General features: G+C 55.3%; 1 protein-coding gene across 1 annotated transcript; it reads left to right on the top strand.

Moving 5' to 3' along the window:
- Positions 1–11,207: 11,207 nt before the first annotated feature.
- TMEM161A (transmembrane protein 161A) lies at positions 11,208–17,260 on the top strand. The gene is made up of 12 exons (XM_059489777.1): positions 11,208–11,243; positions 11,634–11,737; positions 11,817–11,897; positions 12,249–12,346; positions 12,654–12,810; positions 13,023–13,174; positions 13,341–13,401; positions 13,720–13,863; positions 14,487–14,600; positions 15,063–15,237; positions 16,212–16,308; positions 16,973–17,260. Exons 1-12 carry the CDS (start codon positions 11,241–11,243, stop codon positions 17,236–17,238), a joined length of 1,452 nt encoding a protein of 483 aa, XP_059345760.1. The 5' UTR covers positions 11,208–11,240; the 3' UTR covers positions 17,239–17,260.
- Positions 17,261–17,754: the final 494 nt, after the last annotated feature.

Here is a 17,754-nt window from a genome sequence, read left to right as displayed (position 1 = left end):
AGGGCGGGCCGTGGGGATGAGCAGAACCCGCAGCCGCGGCTCATCCCATCCTCGGGAATCAGTCGAGGGGAAGGAATCCGCATCCCCTCAGGTCCTCCCTCCTCCGAGTTCTTTTTTTATTTTCCCGTTTTTTCCTTCCCATCTCCACGTGACAGAGCTGTCCAAAACATTAGGAAAAACAACTTTCACCTTTCCCGGGGTGAGCCTGGCAGCCTGGCCAGGATTTTCCGGCAGGATTTGTTCACCTCAAGCAAGGGGGATGAGGGAAATAATCCAGATTTTCCCCCTAAAATAATGTTAAATGGGGTTGGGTGGAAATGTGGGATCAGCCCTGGAGACGGGGCTGGGATTTTGCTGTGGGTTCCTCCTATCCATGGGGACACAAATCCCAAATTTGCCTTTGGGATGGGGGTCGGCTCTGTCCCACCAGCCTGGGGCTGGATTTGGGAGCCCCAGCTGAGCCCTCAATACCCTGAAATTTGGGATTTTTCCCACATTTCCCCCTCATTCTCAGCTTTTAACCCTCCAACGCCGTGATGGGGCTGGATTTGGGATCCCCAGCTGATCCTGAGGCCTCAAAAGCCCCAAATTCCAAACCTTTCCCACATTTTCCCCTCATTCCCACCCTTGAACCCTCCAAGGCCGTGATGGGGCTGGATTTGGGATCCCCAACTGAAGCTGAGAGGCCTCAAAGCCCTGAAATTTGGAACTTTTCCCACATTTTTCCATAATTCTCAGCCTTGAACCCTCCAAGGCCACCATGGGTGCCCTCAGCAGCTGCTCGATGCTGGGGCAGGGCCACCTTCATCATCCTCATCATCCTCATCCTCCTCGTCTTCGTCCTTCTGCTTTTCCTCCTCCTCCTCCTCCTCCTCCTCCTCCTCCCACTTTTCCTCCTCATTTTCTCCTCTGCCTTCTCCTCTTCATCCTCCTCCTCCTCCTCCTCCTTCTTCTGCTTTTCTTCCTCCTCCTCCTCTTCATCCTCCTCATCCTCCTCCTCCTTCTTTTCCTCCTTATCCTCATCCTCATCCTCATCCTCATCCTCATCCTCATCCTCATCTTCATCCTCATCCTCCACGTCATCCTCCACATCCTCCTCCTGTTTTTCCTCCTCATTCTCCTCTTCCTCCTCATCCTTCTCCTCCTCCTCCTCCTGCTTTTCTTCCTCCTCCTCCTCCTGCTTTTCTTCCTCCTCCTCCTCCTCCTCCTCCCGGGCGGGTTCAGATCCTGGGACCCCATCTGCAGGGCCGGTCCCACGCCCGCCGTGCCCTTTTTATGCAAAGGGGAATTAATTAGATTTGAATATGGTAATTAGGCCACCAGCCCCCCCTGCCCTCCCTCGGCAGCCGGGGGCTCATCACCACATTCCCTTTTCTCTCCTTCCTCCCGGCCTTTCTTCTCAGCCCCTCTCCCTCCCTTCCCTTTTTTCCTCTCTTTTCCCCCATTTTCCCCAATTTCCCCCCTTTTCCCCCGAGTTCCTCCAATTTACCCCCAATTTCCCTCAGTTTCCCCCCATTTTCCCCCCATTTTCCCCCATTTTCCCCCCATTTTCCCCCATTTTCCCAAAATTTTTCCCCATCCCCAATTTCCCTAATTCTGCCATATTTTCCCAATTTCCCCCAATTTCCCCTCTTTTCCCACAATTTCCCCCATTTTCCCCAAATTTTCCCAAATTTTCCCAATTCTTTCCCCATTTTTGTGCTTTGAGCCTCTCTGATCCTCAAATTCCCAAAAATTTCCTTTTTTTTTTTTTTCCCCCAGCCTTGGATTGGCATTTTTTCGGGATTTCTCCCAGGGTTTTTTGGGGATTGGAAAGGAAAGAATTGAGGATTGAAGGAGATTCCAACACACACACAAAAAAAGGATTTTTTTTCCAACTGGGAATTCAAGACTTTCAAGGAAATTAAAGGAAAATAAATCACTTTGGGATATTTTTATAAAATTATATTTTATAATTTTATATTTATATTTGTATTTATTTCCCTTTTTTCCCCCAACTCCACTCATAAAACAAAGGAAATTTGGGAAAATTCCAGAAAAGCCCCCGGGGTTTTTTTTGGGAGAGCTGCTGGGATTGCTTTGTTTGAAATTGGGAATATTTTAAGGGAATATTGGGAAGATTTTAAAGGGGCTAAGTTCCAGGGAAACTCGAAAATTCACCTGGAAAAAAGAAATAGGCTGGAATTATAAATATACAAATATATATAAATGCATAAATGAATAAATATATAAATATATAGATAATATATTTATAAATATATATTAAATAAATAAATATAAAATTACAAAACAAAATTACAAAAATATATATGTGTATAAATATATACATATAAAATATGTAAATAAAATATATAATTATATAAAATTGCAATATAAAAAATTATAACAATATATAAATATCTAAAAATGGGATTTTTTAAACCCTGGCTCCTCCGTGGGCAGAGCCAACAGGAGCCAGGGGGGTTGGGATGAATTTTAGGGTTTTGGGGATGAATTTTGGGCCATTTTGGGATGAATTTTGGTTTTTTTTGGGGGCTTTTGGGATGAATTTTTGGGTTTCAGAACACCTGGAATTTCCAGAAAAAAGATCAGGAAATGCCCCCCAAATTCCCAGGGAGGGAAAAAAGGGAAATGGGGAGAGAAAATATTTCTCTCCACAGAGCAGGAGAGAAAATAAACCCAAGAGGGAGGAAAAATGGAGCAAAAATCCTTAAAAAGTGGAGAAAAAGAGGGAAAAAAAAAATCGATATTTTGGCCTCCCTGTGTCCCTGTTTTCCACCCAGGTGGGCAGGAGGAAGGGCCGGGCTGGAAATCTCCCGTGGAGCTTTTCCAGGCAGGATTTATTTCTCCTCTTGCCACTTTTTAAATTATTTTTTTTCCCCTTTTTTTCCCCGCCTTCCCCACGTGGATTCCCCGCGGCAAAGGAAAACAAGCCAGGATGATTTTTCTTTTTTTTCCCCTTCTTTTGTCTCGGTTTTAATCCAGCCCAGCCTCCTCCTTTCCATTCATAATTTTCCTCCATAGCTGAGGAAAAAAAAGGGAAAAAAGTAATATATTTAAATTTATTTTTTAATAAATTAAAAAGGAGAAGGAAAAGGAAGGAAGGATGGAGGAGACCTGAGACGATCCCAAGGGTTCCATTTCACCTCCCAGTAATTCCTATGGATTAAAAAATATTAAAGAAAAAAATAAAATAAACATAAAAGAAGCGCTCAGGATTCAGAGAGAGATGGGGGAAAAAAGGGGAAAAAGGAAAAAAAATATGGGCAAATTCAGCTGTAAAGGGGAAATCTCATCCTGGAAAACCCTGGAAATTTGGCTGTAGGGCTGAAATTTCATTTTGGAAAAATGGGGAAATTTGGCTGCAAGGGGGAAATCTCATTTTGGAAAACCAAGGAAATTCACCTGCAAGGCCAAAATGTCCAAATGTTGAAAAAACAAAAGAGGAAATTTACCTGCAAGGCCAAAATCACCACATTTTGCAAAATCAAGAACATTTGGTTGTAGGGTCAAATTCTCTCTTTGGAAAAAACAGAGATTCAGCTGTAGGGCAGAAATGTCCGCATTATGGAAAACCAAGGAAATTCCCTTTAAGCCCAGATTCCCCCATTTTGGATAATCAAGGAAATTCCCTTTAAGGCCAAATTCTCCCCATTTCACCAAACCAACTTTAAGGCCGAATCCTCCCCATTCTGGCAAACACAGGAAATTCTCTTTGAGTCCAAACTCCCCCATTTTGGCCAACCAAGGAAATCCCCTTTAAGGCCGAATTCCTCCATTTTGGCCAGCCAAGGAAATTCTATTTAAGCCTGAATTTCCCTCATTTTGGCAAACCTAGGAAATTTCCTTTAAGGCCGAATCCCCCTATTCTGGCAAACCCAGGAAATTTCCTTTAAGCCCGAATTTCCCCCATTTTGTCAAACCTAGTAAATTCCCTTCAAGCTCGAATTTCCCCCATTTTGTCAAACACAGAAAATTCCCTTTAATCCCGAACTCCCCCGTGTTGGGCGCCGCTCTCGGTTCCTTTGTGGGGTCTCTTTGTTCCTTCCCCCCCCTCCCCGAGGAGCAAATCAGCGGCGTTTGCATATTCAGAGCAGGTGGGGGCCCAGATGCAGAGCAAATTAGCCACCACCGCCACCACCACCATCATCATCATCATCATCATCATCATCAAGAGCTGCTGGGGGCAGGGCTGCTAATTACGGCGCTCAGCGTGGGCGCTCAGCTTTGCCCCACAATTAAACCGAGCTCAGATAAACTGGAGATGAGGTTGGGCCCAGCCGAGGTTCCCCAGGGGTTCTGGGGAGCTCAGGGAGGGTTTTTTGGGGTTTTGGGGTTTTTTGGGGGGGTTTTTAGGGTTTTTTCCTGGGTTGGTAATTACGGCGCTCAGCGTGGGCGCTCAGCTTTGCCCCACAATTAAACCGAGCTCAGATAAACTGGAGACGAGGCTGGGCCCAGCCGAGGTTCCCCAGGGGTTTTGGGGAGCTCAGGGAAGGTTTTTTTGGGATTCGGGTTTTTTAGGGGTTTTCTGGGGTTTTTTAGGGTTTTTTCCTAGGTTGGTAATTACGGCGCTCAGCGTGGGCGCTCAGCTTTGCCCCACAATTAAACCGAGCTCAGCTAAACTGGAGATGAGGTTGGGCCCAGTCAAAGTTCCCCAGGAGTTTTGGGGAGCTCAGGGAGGGTTTTTTGGGGTTTGGGGTTTTTTGGGGGTTTTTGGGGTTTTTTAGGGTTTTTTCCTGGGTTGGTAATTACGGCGCTCAGCGTGGGCGCTCAGCTTTGCCCCACAGTTAAGCCAAACTCAGCTAAGCTGGAGACAAGGCTGGGCCCAGCTGAGGTTCCCCAGAGGATTTTGGGAGTTTGGGAAGGGTTTTTTGGGTTTTTTAGGATGTTTTTCCCAGCTGGTTTGAGGCAGTGCCCCAGCGCCTTGGCCACGTGGTTAACACACAGTTCCCGCCTGGGTTTATCCGGACGTTTCCAGAACGTTCCGTGTCCCTCCCTGTGTCCCTGCCCTGCATGGACAGCGCACGGAGCCTCCAAAGGAGCTCTGCTTTAACAGCTTTTCCCCAAAATCCCGAGGTTTTGGCCTCCCAGCCCCTCCCATCCTGCCCCGCTGTTTCCAGGGGGGCGTTGTCACTGCGGGAAGGGTGGGAGGTGACACCGGTGACATGCAGGGGGTGACAGCGGTGACATTTGGGATCTGGGTGTGGCTGGCGCCGCTGCAGGGCTGTGCCAGGCAGCGCTTCCCTGGAGGAGCCCCGGGAATGGGAATTGGAACGGGATTGGGAATAGGAACGGGAACGGGAATGGGAATGGGAATGGGAATGGGATTGGGAATGGGATTGGGATTGGGATTGGGATTGGGATTGGGATTGGGAATAGGACTAGGAGATGGAATGGGAAGGGCGTGGGATTGGTAGTGGAGATGGGAATAGGAATGAGAATAGGATTGGGGTCAGGAATGGGATTGGGAACAGGGATGGGATCGGGAAGGGAAGGGAAATGGAATGGGAACGGGACCAGGAGATGGAATGGTACTGGGATGGGATCAGGAATGGGACTGGGATTGGGAATGGAATGGGAATGGGAGTGGGAATGGGACTGGAATGGGGACCAGGAAAGGGACAGGGATGGGACAGGGAAGGGACAGGGATGGGACAGGGAAGGGACAGGGATGGGACAGGGAAGGGACAGGGAAGGATCCGGGAGGTTCTCGGTCGCTCGTGGCCCCGCCTGGGGAAGAGGCCGGCCCAGAGCTGGGCTGGGTGCCCCGGACACTTCCCCCCGAGGAAGAGGAGGAAAATCCGGGATTCCCTCTGGGAAAAGGCGGGAAATGGCTCGGGACCATCCTCCTCCTCCTCACTCTGTGGGGTGTTTGGGGTCAGGAGACAAAATTCCCACCCAGCCCCAGGGAAAATCCCAGAATCCAGGCCCAGGCCCAGGCCCAGGCCCAGTCCCAGGCCCAGTTCCAGTTCCAGTTCCAGTCTTTTTCTGGGAAAAAACCAAAAAGGGAAAAGTGGGATAATCTCCCCACCTGCTTGGTTTTAAATTGGGCTTTGGGTTTTTTTGGGAAAATAAGAGGGGGGAATAAAGGGGAAAAAAGGGAAAAGAGGGGAAAAAATGGGGAAAAGAGAGAACCCCCCCCCACACCTGTTCGTTTTTAAATTGCTGCTTTTTTTTTTTTTTTTTTTGGTTAAAATAATGGGGAGAAAAACCAGGATGGGAAAAACTCCCAGGACGGGGGAAAGGCCCGGGCCAGGCCGAGGAGCAGCTGGAAATCTGGAAATGCCATAAATCCCGCGGGTGTCGCGGGCACCGCCGGCCCCATAAATATCCCGGGAGGGGACAAAGCCCCCATTGAGCCCCGGCAGCTGCGGGGACGGCCGCGGGTCAAGGGCGCCGCCGCTCCCGCCCGGGTTCCCCTGCGTCACTCATCAAAATCGCTGTTTGTCACCCCCAGCCCCGGGAAAATATTGGGGCATTTGGTGATTTTGTGGTTAAGGGTTTTAGGGAGATTGGGTGGGGTGAGGGGGTGATGGAGGGGAAACTGAGGCATGGGCATTGAGCCCAAAATGCCTTTTACATTTATTATTTTATTTTATTTTGTTTTATTTAATTTTCTAAATTTTTAAATATTATATTATATTATATTATATTTTATTTTATTTTATTTTATTTCTGTTATTTATTATTTTTTGTTATAGTTTTATTTATTTTATTTTATTGCTATTATTGTATTTCATTTATGCATTCTATTGTCTTTTATTTATGTATTTATTTTATTTAATTATTGCTTTTTTATTTGGTTATTTTATTTATTTAACTTACTTATTATATTGTATTTAATTTACGTATTCATTTTATGTATGTATGTATGTATGTATGTATGTATTTATTTATTTATTTATTTAATTAATTAATTAGCATCCGTGGGTTTCCCACTATGGAAATTCCCTTTATGCATCCCAAATTTCTCTCATTAATGGGAATTTTAAAAATCTATTTACCTATTTTTATTTATTTATTTAATTTGCTTATTCTATTGAATTTTATTTATGCATTCATTTTATTTATTCGTTTATCTGTTTAATTTAAATATTTAAATATTTATTTATTTATTTTAAATTTTGTTTTATTTTATTTTATTTTATTTTATTTTATTTTATTTTATTTTATTTTATTTTATTAGCATCCGTGGGTTTCCCACCGTGGAAATTCCCTTTCTGCGTCCCAAATTCGTCTCCTTAATGGGATTTCTTTTTTTTTTTTTGAGGGGAGGCTGCGATTCTTGGGAAGCTTTTGGGGGGAATTTGGGGAATTTTCCACCCTTGGGAGCGGAGATTTGGGAGGGTCGGGATGGGCTCCGACATTCCCCGGGCTGGGGAGGAAGGGAGGAAGGGAGGAAGGGCGGCTCCTCCTCCTCCTCCTCCTCGTTTCCCACCTCCCCAGTCCCACGGGCTGCCGGGAAGGGTGGAATTAATCCCTATGGAAATTTATTTAAATGAATTCCCGCCTGGACACTCAAGCTGTTCCCAGCCTGGCGAGGGGGGAGGGAGTGGAGCCCCCCGGGATCCCAAATTCCCAAATTCTCCCCCTTTTCCTGGGGTTATTCCTGGCTGGAAGTGCTGAGTTCTGCCCCAAATCCACTTTTGGATTTTTGATTTTCCCCAGGGGGTTCTCGGAGAGCAGGGAGGTTCCTGTGGCTCTTGCTGTGCCCTGGAAAATGGGATTTTTTTGTGTTGGTTTCACCCCAAAAAACCCTCGAGTCTTGGTTGTTCCACGAGGGGAATATTGAGGATTTCCAGAGATGGGAAATCCTGGGTTTCCTGCCCGAAATTCCTTGGTTTATTTGTTGGAGTTGCTCTGAAACAGATCCAGCTTTTCCCAGATCACACGGATCCAAATCAAACAGATCCAAATCAAACATATCCAAATCGAACAGATCCAAATCAAACAGATCCAAATCAAACAGATCCAAATCAAACAGATCCAAATGAAACAGATCCAGCTCTTCCCGTTCCTATCGGGATGGGACAGAGATTTCCTTGGGGTCATGGAGACAGAGTGAGCACCAAAATCCTGGGAATCCTGGAAATCCTGGGAATTTTGGGATCCTGGAATCCCTGGGGGCGTCCTTGGGGCCGGATCCTCCCCTGGCCCTGGATCCCAAAGATCCCGGGAATTGGGGCTGGGGGAACCAGCAGGGACCCGAAAAACAACACTGGGGTTTGTGCGTGCAGGCTGCCCTGATTAATTAACCCAGCTGATTAATTAATTAATGAGGGAATTTGGGCTCGGGCTGTGTGAGGGAGAGGCTGGGATGACGTGGGATAGCCCGGGAGATGGGAACTGGGAATTGGGAATTGGGAATTGGGAACTGGGAACTGGGAATTGGGAATTGGGAATTGGGAATTGGGAACTGGGAATTGGGAATTGGGGACTGGAATTGAGAACTGGGAATTGGGAATTGGAAATTGGGGATTGGGAATTGGGGACTGGAATTGGGAATTGGGAACTGGGAATTGGGAATTGGGGATTGGGAGCAGGGACATTCCTGGGGACTGCAAGTGACATCAGGTGTGTCCATCCCTGTCTATCTGTGTCCTCCTGTGACCATCTCTGTCCATCCCTGTCCATCCCCAGGCCGCTGTCCGGGCTCTTGGCTGACCACAGCCCCTGGCCAGGCCATCGGGCCCCCCTCGGGCCACCAGCAGTGACCAGGACGTGAGTGTGGCACTGCCACCGCCTGTCCCCGGTGTCCCCAGGAGAGCCCGCCCAGAGGAGGCGCCAGGTGAGGAATCCCTGGGAGGGGCGAATGTCACCTGTCCCCTTTCCCCTGTCCCAAAGTGTCGCCTGTCCCCTTCCCCCTGTCCCAAAGTGTCGCCTGTCCCCTTCCCCCTGTCCCAAGGTGTCACCTGTCCCCTTCCCCCTGTCCCAAAGTGTCACCTGTCCCTTTCCTCAGGTGGGACAGGTGGAACAGACTGGGGACAGACTGGGGACAGGTGGGACAGGGTGGGGAGAGGTTGGAGACAGGTGGGACAGCTGGCACAGGTTGGGGACAGGCTGGGGACAGGGCCAGGTTGCCCCATCCCCATGAGCCCCATTCCAGCCCCACAATTCCCTTTTATCCCATTTTTAAGCCAAATTTCAAGGCAAGCCCACAGCTCCAGCAGGAGAATCTCAGAGTTTGGTGACTCCAGCCCTGTCCCCTCCACAGGGGACAGCTCCAAAATGCCACCAAACCCTTCTGGGTGACAAGAGCCAGGCCAAACCTCGGCGGGGACATCCCCAAAACCCCCGAGCCCTCCCTCCCCCAAATACTGAGCTACCCATTGAATCAACGGTGGGAAAAAAAAATTAAAATAAATAAATAAAATCAATAAAAGCGCTAAAAGGAGGGAGGAGGCCGCACGGGAGGGGAAGCGTGGCAGTTTGTTATGCTAACCGAGGGGGGCTCCGCTCGGGGGGACGAGTCGGAGAGGTCTGAAGAGCAAGGAGTTCACAGGCCCTCTCCCTTTGTCATGCTAAAAGTGCAACACAGAAAATATACACGGGCAGCTGCTCGATGGAGCGTGAAATACGAGCGATTTCTGCGGGCCCCGGGTAATGCGATGCAGGGCCGGGACAATGCCCGCCCGCCGCCTTTGTGCGCCGCGGGAAACTCGGGGTTTGTTTTTATTATTTTATTTTTATTATTTTATTTTTATTATTTTATTATATTTATTTTATTTTATTTTATTTTATATTTTATTTTATTTTATATTTTATTTTATTTCAATTTTCCTTGCAGGGAGGGGGCACAAACGGCCGCAAAGAGAAACTCGGATTTTATTTATTATTTCATATTTTATTTTATTTTATTTTATTTTATTTTATTTTATTTTATTTTATTTTATTTTATTTTATTTTATTTTATTTTATTTTATTTTATTTTATTTTATTTTATTTTATTTTATTTATTTTATTTTAATTTTCCTTGCAGGGAGGGGGCACAAACGGCCGCGAAGGGACGGAGGCGGGAGCGCCCCGAGCCGGGACGGGCAGCGCGGTCACCGCGGCTGGGATGGAGACGGCGCCGCCGCAGGAGCGATTTGGGGACACTCGGGGACACTCGGGGACACTCGGGGGCCGCGCACGGGCCGCGTCCCGCGGCGGGCGCTGCCTTTGCTGATGCTAATGGGGAGCGCTGTAAAATCGGCGCTCAAAGGCGCCTTTGTGTCCCCGGGGTGTGCGAGCATCCATCTTCCACCTTCCCCGCGGGCTCTGCGGCCGAAAGCGGCGCCCTGGGGGCTCCTGCGGAGGGGCCCAGCGTCAAATCTGGGGGGATCTGGGGGTTTTGGGGGGCTTAGAGCATGGAGGCGGCGAGGGTGATGGAGCGGGAGGTTTCCCTGGGCTCTGGCTCATTTTGGGGGGATTTGGGGGATTTTTGGCTCCGCATTCCATCAGTGGAGGGGCTCGGGCGGGGAGCTGCCCTGGGGAGGGGTTTTGGGGCGCCCCGAGCCTCCGGGGATGCTGCGGGCGCGGGCGGAAGCGACATCTAGCGGGAAGCGCATCCCGTCGCCAGGGAGATCGATATCCATGGCAACCCCCGGGAGCGGCCCGGGCTGGACCGGGGGCACCGCCGGGCGCGGGGCACCGGGCCGGGCCGGGAGGAGGGAACAGCCCGCCGGGGTGCCCGTCCTGGCACGGGAATGGGGGTCATGAAACCGAGATTTGGGTCCTGGCACTGGGATTTGGATCCTGGCACTGGGATTTGGATCCTGGCACGGGGATGGGGGCGGTGGAACTGAGATTTCGTTTTGTTCTTCATGATGCTGCTCTGCTTTGGTTGCTAATAAATTAAATTAATTTTCCCTAGTCGAGTCTGGTTTGTGTGGGTCAGCTGAGGAGGGAGAGTTTGGGTCAGCTTGGGTGGGTCCTTGGCGTTTGCCCGAGGTTATCCCAGGGTCGGGATGAGGGAAGACACGCGGATATGGTTTATTACCGATATTATCGATTATCGATTATCCCGCGCGGGCTCGGCTCCGCCGGGACTCGAACCCGCGGCCCCGCTGCTCCCGGGAGGCCCCGCCCGCGGAACCGCGCGCCGCGCAGAGCCCGCCCCTCCCACAGCCGCCCTGCCATTGGTCAATAACTTGCCAATCAAAAGGAACACACCCTTGGATTGGTTGATTAGGGGGCGTGGTTGAGGGGGCGGAGCCGCGGGCGGGCTTCCTGCGGGCGCCTTTGCGCTGACCCCCGGCATGGTGGGACCGGGACGGACCGGGGGGGAACCGGGCATGGACCGGGATAGAGCGGGATGGTCCGAGATGGAGCGGGGGGGAACCGGGGGGAAACCGGGGTGGATCGGGGGCGGAGCGGGAGTTCTGAGCGGGGTTGCGTGGCCAGGCTGCCCGGAGGGTCCCAGGGTTGGGCACGGCCGGGGGGTCCCGCAGTGACCGTGGCCTGGGGGTCACTGCCAAGTGACCACGGTGACCGTGGCCTGGGGGGTCACTGCCCGGGGGTCCCAGGGGGTCCCCACAGCCCCCCAGCCCCAGAGGTGACCCCGGGTGTCCCCACGTCCCCCCAGACCCGGTTAGCCGGGGGTGTCCCCAGGTCCCCCGTCCCCGCTGGTGACCCGGTGGCTGTCCCCGCAGGCGGTGATGGGGGTGCAGGTGGTGGTCACCCTGCTGGCCGCCAGCCTGATGCAGAAGATGGCCCCGCACTGCTCCTTCGCCCGCTGGCTGCTGTGCAACGGCAGGTACGGCTCTGTCCGTGTCCCCCGTGTCCCCCGTGCCTCCTGGGCACACCCCGCCCCTGTCACCCCCCTGTCCCCGCAGCCTGTACAGGTACAAGCACCCCTCGGACGAGGAGCTCTGCGCCCTGGCCGGGAAGCAGCGCCCCAAGAGCAGGAGGGACAGGTCAGCGTCACCTGGGGGTGTGAGCGGGACACGACTGGGGCTGGGGACACGTTTGGGTTGGGGACATGATCAGGGTTGGGGACACGTTTGGGCTTGGGGGCCCACTTGGGGTTGGGGACACATTCGGGGCTGGGGACACGTTTGGGGTTGGGGACATGTTTGGGACTGGAGACGCGATCGGGGTTGGGGACACATTCGGGGCTGGGGACACGTTTGGGGTTGGGGACATGTTTGGGACTGGAGACGCGATCGGGGCTGGGGACAGCGGGAGCCACCCCAGGGTGCCAGGGGGGACAAGGGGACAGCCGGGTGTGACGCAGGGACAGCCAGGCGCTGCTGTGCTCCCTGCAGGAGGGCCAGCGGGGTGGCCGAGGGCAAGCCCCTGTCGGTGCCACGGGACATCGAGCTGCAGCTGGACACCAGCCCCATCACGGCCGTGGACGCGCTGGGTAACGCCCGGGGACGCTGCGGGGCGTCCCAAAGCGGTGACAGATGTGTTCCCAGCATGGTGACGTGTCCCCAGCCCAGTGCCATGTCCCTAGCATGGTGCCATGTCCCCAGCGCAGTGCCGTGTCCCCAGCGCAGTGCCATGTCCCTAGCATGGTGCCATGTCCCCAGCTGTGTCCATGTCCCCAGCCCAGTGCCGTGTCCCTAGCTGTGTCCCATGTCCCCAGCTGTGTCCATGTCCCTAGCTGTGTCCCATGTCCCCAGCTGTGTCCATGTCCCCAGCCCAGTGACACGTGTGTCCCCATGCAGTTCTGCGCCATTTCCTGGAGTACCAGTGGTTCGTGGATTTCTCCGTCTACGCCGGCGCCGTGTACGCCTTCAGCGAGGGCTATTTCTGCCTGGTGAGCCCGGCCCGGGAGAGCAACCTGGGCGTGCTCTGGTGCCTGCTCACTGTCCTCTTCTCCGTGTATCCTCAATTCTTGGGGTCCCACACAAAAAGGGGAGCCCCAGCACCGTTTTTCCACTCCCATCTGAGGCATGACACTGAATTTTAGGGGTTATTTATGAGGAATTCTGCAGGTGCCCCACAGAGGAGCTGGTGGTGGCTTCGTGGTGGGGATGGTTGGGGGTGAGCAGAGCTTTGGGGTCCCCATTTCCTTGACGCCATCCCCACCCCAGCAAGGTGTTCTGCGTGGTGATGCGTCACTATTTCCGCTCCGAGGAGGGCGGCGAGCGCTCCGTGTGCCTCACCTCCGCCTTCTTCTTCCTGCTGCTCGCCATGCTGGCCCTGGTGGTGCGCGAGGACTACCTGGAGTTCGGCCTCGAGGCCGGTGCGTGACGGGCACGGGGACGGGGACAGGGGAGGGGGCGCTGGGGACCCCGGCCAGGGGGTCACACGTCCCTGGTCACTCCCTTGGTCAGTCCTCCCTGGTCACTCCCCAGTGGTCACTCCCTGGTCACTCCCCAGTGGTCACTCCCCCGTTGGTCACTCTGCAGGTCTGGCCGGAGTCTCCTCTAACCTGGAGCCCATCCTGAAGCCGCGGGGCTGGGAGTGGACGTGAGTGGGGACCAAACCCCATTTTGGGGACATTCCTGGGGAGTTTGGGGTGGGAACTCTCCAGGAATGGGCACAGCAATGTCACCCTGTCCCCTGTGTGTGTCCCCAGGCTGGCACAGCAATGTCACCCCATCCCTGTGTGTGTCCCCAGGCTGGCACAGCAATGTCACCCTGTCCCTGTGTGTGTCCCCAGGCTGGCACAGCAATGTCACCCCATCCCTGTGTGTGTCCCCAGGCTGGCACAGCAATGTCACCCTGTCCCCTGTGTGTGTCCCCAGGCTGGCACAGCAATGTCACCCCGTCCCTGTGTGTCTCCAGGCTGCCCCTGGCCAGGCTGGCCTTCAAGCTGGGGCTGGTGGCCCTGAGCTCCTTCCTGGGCGCCTGCCTGACCTTCCCGGGGCTGCGCCTGGCACAGACGCACCTGGACGCGCTCAGCATGGCGGCTGGCAAGCCCCTGACACAGTGAGTGGCACCTGGGGACAGCAGGGACACCTGGGGGGACAATGGGGACACCTGGGGATGAGGGGGCACAGACACACCTGGACGTGCTCAGCATGGCGGCTGGCAAGCCCCTGACACAGTGAGTGGCACCTGGGGGGACAATGGGGACAATGGGGATACCTGGGGACACCTGGGGAGGGAGGGCTGGGCACCAGGACCCGCCAGCTCTGGAGGAGGTTTGGGGTGGGAGGAGAGGGGTCTGTGGGGGCTCTGTGGGCTCTCTGGGTCGGTGACGGTCCCTTTCAGGCTCCTGCTGCACGTGGGGTCTCTCTGGGGTCTCTGGGGTCTCTGTGGGGTCTCTCTGGGGTCTCTATGGGGTCTATATGGGGTCTCTATGGGGTCTCTGGGGTCTCTGGGGTCTCTATGGGGTCTCTGGGGTCTCTATGGGGTCTCTGGGGTCTCTATGGGGTCTCTCTGGGGTCTCTGTGGGGTCTCTGGGCTCTCTGGGTTGGTGACAGTCCCTTGCAGGCTCCTGCTGCACGTGGGGTCTCTCTAGGGTCTCTGGGGTCTCTATGGGGTCTCTGGGCTCTCTGGGCTCTCTCTGGGGTCTCTGGGCTCTCTGGGTCGGTGACAGTCCCTTGCAGGCTCCTGCTGCACGTGGGGTTCGTGGCCCCCGTGCTGGTGGTGCTGCTCTGGGTCCGGCCCCTGGCCCGGGATTTCGTGCTCCAGGCCCCGCTGGGCAAGCAGACGGTGCAGATGTGAGTGCCACAGCTGGGGGACATCCCCGGTGACCCCCGTGTGTGACAGTGTCCCCACAGTGACCCCCTGTGACACCCAGTGGCCCCCGTGACCCTCTGTGTCCCCCAATATCCCTCGAATGTCCCCCCAATGTCCCCTGTGACCATCCGTGACCCTCAGTAATCCCTGCGACCCCCAGTGTCCCCCAATGTCCCCCGAATGTCCCCCCAGCGTCCCCTGTGACACCCAATGTCCCCCAACAGCTCCTCAATGATCCCCTGTGACCCTCTGTGTCCCCTGTGGATCAGGGATCCCTGTCCCTATCCCTGGTGCCATCCCCGGTGTCCCCTGTCCCCATCCCAGTGCCATCCCTGGTGCCATGCGCAGTGCTCCCCCGGTGCCATCCCCGGTGCCATCCCCAGTGTCCCGTGTCCCCATCCCGGTGCCACCCCGGTGCCACCCGGTGTCCGGTGTCCCCGCAGCCTGTCGGACGCGGCCTTTGACACGCTGCGCCTCTGGGCCGTGGTGGCGCTGTCGCTGCTGCGGCTGCTGGGGACGCGCCACCACCTGCAGGCGTACCTGGCGCTGGCCGAGCGCTGGGTGCGGCGCATGCGGCGCCAGGCGGGGCGGATCCCGGCCCGAGACATCCAGCGGCAGGTGCGGGGCCGGAACGGGAGCGGGGATGGGAGCGGGAACGGGAGCGGGGATGGGAGCGGGAACGGGGATGGGAGCGGGGATGGGAACGGGGATGGGAACGGGAACGGGAACGGGGATGGGAGCGGGGATGGGAACGGGGATGGGAATGGGAATGGGGATGGGAATGGGGATGGGAACGGGAATGGGAACGGGAATGGGAACGGGGATGGGAGCGGGGATGGGAATGGGAATGGGAACGGGAGCAGGGATGGGAACGGGGATGGGAGTGGGGATGGGAACGGGGATGGGGATGGGAATGGGGATGGGAATGGGAGCGGGGATGGGAATGGGAATGGGAACGGGAGCAGGGATGGGAACGGGGATGGGAGTGGGGATGGGAACGGGGATGGGAACGGGAATGGGAATGGGAATGAGAACGGGAATGGGAATGGGAACGGGGATGGGAATGGGAATGAGAACGGGAACGGGGATGGGATTGGGGATGGGAGTGGGGATGGGGATGGGAGTGGGGATGGGAACGGGAATGGGAACGGGAACAGGAACGGGAATGGGGATGGGAACGGGAACGGGAATGGGGATGGGACGCAGGAACAGGATTGGGATCGGGAATGAGACCGGAATCAGGGTCAGGATTGGGATTGGGACTGGGAACGGGGTGGGGATTGGGGTTGGGATCGGGATCAGGGTCAGGGTTGGGATGGCGATGGGGATGGGGACCAAGACCGGGATTTGAGATTGGGATCAGCATCGGGATCAGGATCAGAATCGGGATTGGGATTGGGGCATGGCTCCCAGGATTTGCGCTGGGGACTCCCGTATTCCCTGTGAGCATTCCCGCATTCCCTGTGAGCATTCCCGCGTTCCCTGTGGGCATTCCCGCATTCCCGCTGGGCATTCCCGCGTTCCCTGTGGGCATTCCCGCGTTCCCTGTGGGCATTCCCGCGTTCCCTGTGGGCATTCCCGCATTCCCGCAGATCTCCAGGATTTACTGCTACGTGTCCGTGGTGAGCCTGCAGTACCTGGGCCCCGTGATCCTCACGCTGCACTGCGCCCTGCTGCTCAAGACGCTGGGTGAGCAGGGGCTCGGGGGGCTCGGGGGGCTTTGGGGGCGGCAGGAGGCCACCAGGACCCCAACTGTCCCCAGCTGTCACAGCCCCCAGCTCTGGATGTCCCCTGGTTCAGTCCCCCGGTTCTGCTCTGGTTTGCAGTGGGGACAAACTCAGTGCTGGGACTGTGCCACCAGCAGGGCTGGGGCACAGGGACACGCCAGAGCTGTCCCCTGTGTCCCCCAGACCCCCATTCCTGTCCCCTGTGTCCCCCAGACCCCAGACCTGTCCCCTGTGTCCCCCATTCCTGTCCCCTGTGTCCCCCATGCCCCATTCCTGTGCCCTGTGTCCCCCAGACCCCAGACCTGTCCCCTGTGTCCCCCATTCCTGTCCCCTGTGTCCCCCAGACCCCAGACCTGTGCCCTGTGTCCCCCATTCCTGTCCCCTGTGTCCCCCATGCCCCATTCCTGTGCCCTGTGTCCCCCATTCCTGTCCCCTGTGTCCCCCATGCCCCAGACCTGTCCCCTGTGTCCCCCATTCCTGTCCCCTGTGTCCCCCATGCCCCAGACCTGTCCCCTGTGTCCCCCATTCCTGTCCCCTGTGTCCCCCATGCCCCATTCCTGTGCCCTGTGTCCCCCATTCCTGTGCCCTGTGTCCCCCATGCCCCAGACCTGTCCCCTGTCCCGCAGGTCAGCACTCCTGGGGGCTGTACCCCGCCGTGTCCCCCGCCGTGTCCCCAGCAGCGCCGGTGGCCCCGCCGCGCCCCGAGGGTGGCCCTGGGGACGCCGAGGACGTGCAGGTGGTGGTGCAGGAGATCTCGGGGCTCCTGGGCTGCATCTTCACCCCGCCCTTCTTCCGAGGACTCTTCTCCTTCCTCACCTGGTGGGTGGCCGCCTGCCAGGTGATCACCAGCCTCTTCGGCCTCTACTTCCACCAGTACCTGGCAGCGTCCTGACTGGGGGTACTGGGAGGGACTGGGAGGAACTGGGTGCTGCCGGTCCCTCATTGCTGCTTTGCCTGCTTGTGCCACTTTGAGGACACCTGTGGGGACATTGGTGCCGCTTTGAGGACACCTGTGGGGACATTGGTGCCGCTTTGAGGACACCTGAGGGGACATTGGTGCCGCTTTGAGGACATTGGTGCCACCAGGATGGGTTTAGTGCCACCGCTGTGCCTGCCCCTCGTGGGGACACTCCAGTGCTGCCTTTTCCTGGCGGGCAGCGGCTCCTGGCGTGCTGGGGACACGCTGGGGACATCCAGGCGTGGCACCAGAGATTTTGGGGTTTTTGTGGGGTCTCTGCACCCCCGTGCTCCGTGTGACCCCAGCAGCCTCGGGAGTGGCTGCTCCACAATAAACAAGTGACACCAGTGTCGTTGTCACCCAAAAGCTGCTCTCGGTGTCCCCAACTCCTACAGCAGGTCCCACTGTGCTGCTTTAGGCACCACCTGGGAGGAGCAGACCTGTCCCTGT

The sequence above is a fragment of the Ammospiza nelsoni genome, chromosome 27 (genome assembly GCF_027579445.1).
Source record: "Ammospiza nelsoni isolate bAmmNel1 chromosome 27, bAmmNel1.pri, whole genome shotgun sequence".
Classification (NCBI taxonomy): domain Eukaryota; kingdom Metazoa; phylum Chordata; class Aves; order Passeriformes; family Passerellidae; genus Ammospiza; species Ammospiza nelsoni.
The sequence above is the reverse complement of the archived record's forward strand: the minus strand, read 5'-3'. Positions and strand labels throughout refer to the sequence as shown.

Bases quoted from the DNA above. Each gene is read 5' to 3' on its own strand.
- TMEM161A (XM_059489777.1), top strand. The intron at 12,347-12,653 runs GTAACGCCCGGG...GTCCCCATGCAG, and splicing joins CACGGCCGTGGACGCGCTGG to TTCTGCGCCATTTCCTGGAG. The intron at 16,309-16,972 runs GTGAGCAGGGGC...CCTGTCCCGCAG, and splicing joins CCTGCTGCTCAAGACGCTGG to GTCAGCACTCCTGGGGGCTG.